This window comes from Crocuta crocuta, unplaced genomic scaffold (assembly GCF_008692635.1).
Source record: "Crocuta crocuta isolate KB4526 unplaced genomic scaffold, BGI_CrCroc_1.0 scaffold31, whole genome shotgun sequence".
Lineage (NCBI taxonomy): Eukaryota > Metazoa > Chordata > Mammalia > Carnivora > Hyaenidae > Crocuta > Crocuta crocuta.
The window spans coordinates 13,091,432-13,099,869 of NW_027528362.1; the positions used below are offsets into that span (position 1 = coordinate 13,091,432).

At 42.7% G+C, this 8,438-nt stretch overlaps 1 protein-coding gene across 1 annotated transcript in view; it reads right to left on the reverse strand.

Annotated features, from left to right (window-relative positions):
• Nucleotides 1-8,438, reverse strand: part of ANKRD10 (ankyrin repeat domain 10) — a 33,676-nt gene that overhangs the window by 17,718 nt on the left and 7,520 nt on the right. The window contains exon 4 of the mRNA XM_077754008.1: nucleotides 7,445-7,536. Coding sequence (XP_077610134.1) covers nucleotides 7,445-7,536 — 92 coding nt within the window. The remainder of the gene's footprint in view (nucleotides 1-7,444; nucleotides 7,537-8,438) is intronic.

Below are 8,438 nucleotides of genomic sequence, written 5' to 3' on the forward strand. Positions count from 1 at the left end.
TGTGGTTTCCTCTAAATCGTTTTTCCAATAATTTTATGTACTATTCAGACAAACGAAAAAATTTTTTTAAAAAGTTTCCAAGTCGATTAAACCACAAAATGTCAAAGGGAACCTTTAAGAGCGCGTGGAAGCCCAAGAGCAGGTGGGAAAATGATCTCTGATGCTCTGTTCCAAGTCTAGTGTCTCACGATCAGCCAACACGCTTGTCAGGAGGAGGCGAAAACTGTCTTTGTAAGTCTGAATTCCTTGAGCCACGATTTTATAGCTTAATAAGCAGACGGAACTTTCACACGTCCTACAGAGGCTGAAACTCACAAGGGTTTCCGTCAAAGACTAAAGTAAAAGATCACTAAATGGAAGAGTTTTCAAAACCTGAACTTTTTAAATTTTTTTAATGTTTTATTTATTTCTGAGAGAGAGAGAGAGAGACAGTGTGAGTAGGAGAAGGTCAGAGAGGGAGGGAGACACAGAATCTGAAACAGGCTCCAGGCTCTGAACTGGCTGTCAGCACAGAGCCTGATGCGGGGCTCAAACCCACGAACCGTGAGATCATGACCTGAGCCGAAGTCGGACACTTAACCGACTGAGCCACCCAGGCGTCCCTCAAAACCTGAACTTTTAACAAAAGAGGCTCAGGGCTTGAAATCCTTTCCTCATACAAGAATTTTTTTTCCCTACTTGTTCAAGTTTGCTGTCTCAAGAGTCAAAACAGGAATCCTGGTTAAACCGTCCCATCAATTTACCAAGCCTTTAAACAGCCATGTTGCAAGTTTATGTACGTATTAAACCTAAGCGCTCTCCGCTATGCTCCTGACTGTCAGTGCGAGTCACGCACAGACCGGGACCGCACATTGGCCGTTTCCACCTCCTGGTGCAGCACTGAGTGTGAGCCAAGCCTTCCCCTCCAGTCCATAGGCGCTCAGGCTGCAGGGGGCACAGCCACGCGCACCACTGACCCCCATAAGCTCAAGTGAAGCGCTGGCACAAATGTTAATCTGAACAGCCGTCTACACACGAGGCCAAAGGGAGAGTATTACAGTATGCAGAAGAAATGACTTAAACACACTCTCAACAACGGCACCCATGCTCAACGGCATGAGCACGGGGGTGGTACTGAAGCACCATTACTGTTAGCCTCTTCTTGAATCAACACATACTTGAATTTAGCGTCTTGACGTCGAGGCACTTGGGTGAATACAGACTATGTGTGACCTAAAACTCACTTCTATTTCTGAAGACAGAACCTCTGTGGACACACTGTCATTGTGTCCGTCATTCTAAAAGCTCTCCGCTCACCCTCTGATGTCCAGCTAAAACATCTCCGGAAATGGGCAGAGATTTTAAAAACTAGACATCAGTCAACTCGATGTGCAAACTGGGTCTAGTGTGCTGAACTTTCAACATCGATTTCAAAGGACCGGACTTTAAGGCTGGGGAGGCCAGTCGGCTCCCATGTCTTACGGCAGCCAGGCCAGCAGCGCCTGTACCTGTGGATTCCAGTTCCTGGTGACGCTCAGCGAGGCCGTGAAAAGGGATCTTTGAGCAAGCCACCATTTCCTCCCGGCGGTGGGGGTCCTGGTACTCTTTCAAAATCGAATACGTAAATGGGAGACATCAAATAATCTTCGCTGTGAATTATTCCTTCTGCTGAATAACTGGCAAAATAAAGCGCTATTTTTTTAAACTTTACTGAACTTAAAATGCCTGGAGAATGTGCTTCCTGCGGGCAAGTTCTGAGGGAACAGCAGCACTTACTGTACTGAAGGATGCCTCCCCAAGCACTGGGCAACAAACCCCGCCCTGCGCCAGCTGGTCCTCCGTCAATTTTCCACTTACAGTGTCACACCACCGGAGCGTACGAGAAGCCGTTCTAGCAACAATAGTTTTCGCTTTAATTTGAAAAACCACGGATCAGGAAATCACTGAAATAGAATTTTTAGAATCTGAGCTGTCACATCACCTTCGGGATGTTTTCTTTTTGTTAATGCCATGTGACAATAAAAAATAACAATTTTTATACAAATAATATTTCTGTTAAAATTCTGATCTCAACTTAACTATTGTTAGTTACAAATAAAAGGTAGGTATCATAAATTAGGGTAAGCAGAGCATGCAAATCTACAGAGTCTATGTCTGAGTTCCTAGATTAGCATGAAAACCAATCACCGCAACAAATACCTCAACATATGCCTCGTGTGGAGAGAGGAGGCCACACTGAGCGCTCACTGCCACAACCGTAAGGTTTTCGGAGAGGCACCTGTGGCAGTTTCAGTGGTTTCTACATGGAGTGCTCCCCCTTTCTAGGGTTACTTGAAAAATCAAGTCAATTCGAATTACGTAGCTGGAAAACATTGACACGCGTAGTTTTTACAGATTCAGAACCTTCTTTGTGATTTAAAACGGGCAATGGTTCATAACACAGGAAACTTAAAATATTCGCAGGCAACATTTGGATTAAAAATACAAATACATACATGAGGTGCGGAAGCACACGTACTGAGCGTAAGCCACTGGCGTGTGACCACCTTGACTGACCAAGGCCTGCCGCTCCCCGGCACTGCCTCCTGCGTTACCGCTAGCGAGAAATATGCAGCGTGGAGCCGACTTAAATACGCCAATAGTTCGACAAAAGTTTAACAGTATGGACTAAAAACCATTAACTCACGATTCTGGTTACTTTAAAATTTGGTATGCTGTATCTCAAATACATTAGTAACTATTCCTAGATGGAAATAAGCAAATACATGGAATCGTTAAAAAAAAAAAAAAGATAAAAAAAGCATCACTAAATGTCCATTTGTACAGATAACATTAGCAAACATCTAAAATTTCCTCAGTAAAAGAAAAACATGTGTATTTTTAACCCTTTGGTATCCAAACTCTTAAATTATGAAGACTTTCTCAAATATAGTCTTCAGGCAACAATAGGAAGAAACTTTTTTAAAGTATTACCTGAATAAATTTGGTGCCAAGTTTTCATTTCAAGGACAACATCACTGAGGACAGTTTTATACTGCAATGGAATCCCAATTATGTTTCCATACATTAAGGTATGAGAGCATCATTCAAAGAGTCTGATAAAATAGTTAACATGCTCCCACTATAATTTAGCAAAGAAAAAGATCTTTGGCTACAGAAATCATTGGTTATTTGAAAGCACTATTTATAAAAGCAGCGATTACACAATCATCAGGATCTAGATGCTATTCAAGGCATTATGAAATTAATCAAAATTCTAAACTAAGTCTGTCGACGAGTCTACGAATACGGTCACTGCACCTCTGCTCCCGTCGGGCAGGCGCAGAGAACTTCAGAGCCATCTCGGGAAGGGTTTCCTCCACCGTGTCTACAGCGCCTCAACAAAAAGGGAGAGCCGGCAGACAGCAAGATCAGACCAGTTTGCTGCAGGGACAACGAGGGAGGGAGGCGAGAATAGGCGGGGAACAGGACCGGAACGCAGAGTACCCAAAATCACAAGTTTTGTAATTCAGAGTTGCAATTCCGATAAACTTCATGGTTAGACTGTTATTCTTAAGAGCAAATAAGTGAACAAATGAAACCACAAATTTCAAGCATGAATGAATGGCTAATAAAGTAATTCTGGGCAAGAGTGGCAACAAACTTGAAGCAGGAACATCCAATCCGCTCATCACATGTACGCGCCCTCAGGGGAAGTCTGCTCCCAGACAGGGCTCCACGGGAAGGACACGGGCTGGGCCACAGGTACGACCGCCACTTACAGGCCAAACTAAACTGACTGAATTTCAGTTAAGGGTACCTGGAAGTTCAGCAGTACCTATACAGTTTTTGCAGCATTAAAAAAAAATCTATTAAGACCACTTTGTAGACTTTTGTTACTATAGCCGACTGTGCCTGTTTTCTACCTTAGGCAAGAAAGATTTAGTTAGAGTGAGTGAGTCACTGAACTTGCTGACATAAGGCTGTGATGCTGCTCCAGTTATCTGATGACCATAGTCAAGTTCCTCTGGGGAGCAAAACAACTGAGTTAAAATATACGTAGCCCATTAGAAGGTCTGGTCACCATGGAATCGGCAGCTTCCCCGGAAACGCTCGCCCATCGGAAACCTGAGGCTCTGCCGTGACCAAAGCAGACACTAGTGCCCGTGAGCCGGGGCGTGAGAAGGGCCAGCACACATGCCAGAGACCCAAGCAGGTCTAGCTGCACGCAAGGTCCCGCGGAGCTCCTTCAGGTCTACCAGAGGCATAAAAAAAGCTATTTCGGCAGCTGGTTGATACAGAAATGCTTTCCACTTTACCTCTAAAGAAAACACTGGTGCCAAAATACTGAATGAAACTAAATATAATCCAAGGCTTGAAATGTCAATTTACGATGTCAGCAGTAAAAAGGTATCCTTAATTATCCGCAGTCAGTCGGCAAGTTTTCAAGTCTCCCTCCAAAATCACATGAAGACTTAATCTTACTCTGTTACTTATTTGAGCGTCAAATAGAAAATGGGGCAGTGACTGTCCACATGCCCTCTGTGTGGGCAGGATTCAGATTCGGCCTGCAAGGACAAAGTCAACTGTCAGGTAAGCAAGGCCGGGGACGGGCTAAGTGACATACGGACACACCTGACGTCTGCAGAGATGCTGGTAATTTAAAGTCTACACACATGTAGTGTGCTCACAGAATTGCCACTTACTCCTACGTATTTTTCTTTCTGGATGTAAACAGTGGCAAATAATAATGACCATCATATAAGACAGATAACAAAACCTCACAAGAAAAAGAAAACTTGGCACCAAAACTCAAGATGTAAAATAAGAGAAGGAACAAAAAAAAACTCCATCAACATACTCACGTGTGGTGCTAGAAAATGTAACACACGGTGCACAGCAGCCGACATGCGTTATCTTACAGAGGCGGCCTATATTGACAAGTAAGTTACAGAACAAACCATTCTAGCCACAGATGCGTGGTGCGCTTGCCCTCACCATTATCTACCCAATGACCAAAAAAGCAGCAACTTAAGACTTTGGCCACTTTATGCAGCTNAAAAAAAAAAAGTAGGAATTAATAACAAAATTAATAATTACCACCAAGTGTGACAAAATACTGACATGACACAGCTTTTAATCTATTCGCAGGAAAAGGAAAAGTTTATATCATCTCCTAAATATCTACCGTAGCATGTAATATGAAGAATTAAGAATCTGGCCCGTTCTGAACTCAAAAAACATAAGTAACTTTAGATAAGTAAATTAATACTGTCCCCCTTGATTGTTTTAAAAAAACAAACAAATGGCATTTTATTTGCCACAACTACTCTTTACCATATGAGGAGCATTATAGGAAACAAGTAAAATAGATCTAAGTACCATAATTTGGGGGACACAAACTATTATTTGTTGGTAGGCTAAAAGTGTTAAACTTTATAGTTTAATGTGCAGAACAGATATCAAAAAGCAATTTTCAAATTAGCTTACTAGCGAAACTGGCAATTTATCCAGATGTTAAACTAAATAACCACATATACAGTAGCAATAATGATTACTTGTGTTCTCTGTCTCCAGGCCAAAGACTCAGAATTTAAAGAATCGCTTTTGGCTAGGTGGCTCAGGCTAAATATTTCTTCTAAAAACCATGTGAAGGTTCAGGCAAGGGAGATCACCATAACGCAGGGTCTCGAGGGAGAGGCTCTTATACTGAGAAGGAAAAACAGACTGGCACTCGAGGCTGTGCTCAGTCACACTTGGTGGAAAAGAGACATTCGAGGGTCCTGTAACCAAGGACAGATTGTAAATAAAAGGTTCTCATTTTAAAAAGACACCTATTAAAAAAAAGGATATAGTGATAAATATTTATTGGCTGAAAGGATTAAGCTATTCACTGAAATGATGAAAACTAACATTTTAGTAATAAAATGTTCAGGCTCCATTAGACTATAGTTTAGAAAAATGAGTCGTTAAAGAGGTCAACTTCTAATTATTCATTATTTCAATAAACGACAAGTAATTTAATAATTTATTTTATGACTCTGTATTTCATAATCAAAGCTTGTTATTAGAGATTTGAGTTTTTAATCTAAACACAGCTAAGAAAACTGTGAATGTAACTTCACTTTGAAGCAATCCACTGAGAATCATCTCAAACTGTAGAATATATACTTGTATTATCAACTGTTTCTACATCACCTTAAGTCATAATTATATATGAAGTCACGAGGTTCCCTGCAACGTAACAGTTAACACAGGGCATACTTATCAAACTAAATTTCCACGTAAGTAAAAGATCCAAGCCCAAACTAATGACCCAGCTTAACAATATAATACTTAATGAAACAGAAGCTCCAACATTAGGAGCCTAAGGACAGGCCTGGGATTATAGGCCTCACATTAATCTACATGGTTTTGCTGTCCAGGATCTAGTTTCAATAAATGTATTATAACACAGAGTCAAAACAATCAGGTGGAAACCAAAGGGTTAAACTAAGTTAGTTTTGTGGGTTTATTTCTCCCAAAGTCTAAATTTTCACATTTCCAATTAGAATAAAGTGGTTTGTAATTAATTCTTACGAAATATTCTAGACACTCAGGGGTAAAACAAAAAAGCTGATATTATAGTTATTTTGGTTATTACGGCTCTATAGCTTACACTGAACATTTAAGGGTGAAAACCGCATCCATTGTGTTAATGCTGTGAACTGCAGAAGAAAAACGTTTACAATATAAATCTTTAAGAGAAAGTTAATACAAATGAATTTAATACCTAAAATAAATGCCCACTGCCATGACTAGCTAATGATTTTTCCATATAAGATCACATCTTCAAATTAATACATTCAAATATTAACACTCTTCTATCAAACCGTAAATAAACTAGCTGCTATAAACTGGGCTAAAACAGGATTGCAATCATGTCACCAGCGTGAGGAGCTCAGAGCGAGTCTCAAGTCTTTAATGTATATGGTTTCATTTTATAAGAAGTTAGGAATCACTGAAGGTCAAAATAGGCTTGAAAACATCTCACATCTGCTAAAAGATAAGAAAATCACAATTCAGAAAAGCAAACCGTCTGTAAGAATTTGGGGAGCAGAGAGGCCGGGACAGATGCTCTAACGCATTTCCGAGGCCCCCGTGCTGAAGGGAACACTGGCAACGAGAAGTCTAAAGACTTGCCCACGGTGACACAACTAGTTGGTGGCCAAGCCAACAATGCCAGGTTCCAAATTCAATGAGCTAACTGCCGGCCCCACCCCGGCGCACTGTCATGGCAACAGTCCTGTGGCTGTGATCAGGCTCCCTCTGCTAGCAGCCAACCCGCACCGAAACCTCGCTCACTACGGCCAGCTGGTCTACAAAGCACAGCTCCGTTGCTAATACAAATATGAACTTGAGGCCTGCTGCTTGCCCTCAGCCGTGCCGTCTGCAGGCACGGTGCCCTGCCTACGTCTTCGGGGGAGGAATGCGTGGAGGCACTTACTCGATGTGAGCCCCGTTAGCCACCAGGGCGCTGACGCAGTCCAGGCTCCCAGAGCGGGCCGCCTTGTGAATGGGGGTCTCGCCCTCACAGTCCTGAAACGAGAAAGAGCACACGTGAAATATCAACTCCTACAAGACTCTGGCGTTTGGAATAAAATACGCGCCCCATTCACCTCTGAAACCCAGAAACATGGCGAGTCACAGGAGGGGCAGAACACAAAGACATGGCTAGAGGTGCAGGAGGGCAATACAAGTCCACCAGCGAAGGGGCACGTTCGCTTTGATCCCCAACTCAGCAGGACGGCACGTACGCGCAGGGCGAAATTTAGAAATCATTTTATGCTACAGCTGGGCACAAATGTGTCATATGTAAAACCCCAAACAACTATCCTATGACTGGCTAAAGAGAAAAGAGTAAAGAACAAAGCCAAAGCCAAGAACACAGCACATAACGTCAAGCGTCTGGTCTGGTCCACCTACGTCCATCCACATCTGCCAAAGAGCTGGCATGGGCTGCAGCATCACCAGGGGCTCCCTTGCATCTTCTGCCTTGAACCTGAATTTATACCATGACGGCAGAGGCTAAACGGTCAGGAATGAGGAGACAGAGAGAACATAGGGCCACACACAGCCAGCTTCAACATCCATGCTCAGGATGTGTGTGATGGGCAACTTGGTCCAAGGACCGTGAGAAAGGCTCTGTCAACAGCGAGATTCCTGCTGGAGACGGCAGAGAGAGTGAGCAGATTCTGGAACAGGACTCTGAAGAGGAGGAGTTAGTTCACAGTTCAGTCTATGAATGGGAAGAAATCTGAAACACAATTTCATTCATAGGCTCTTGGGTAGGAGGAGGTAGAGAAAGATACAGCAGTCAGAGGAGGAAGTTGTTTCTGTTAGAAAAACCCATGTAGGACTTCCTGCCGGGGAAATGCTGACTGAGCCCTCACACTTCACCATCCCTGTAAGTTGAACTTGGCAGCAGACAACCACACGTA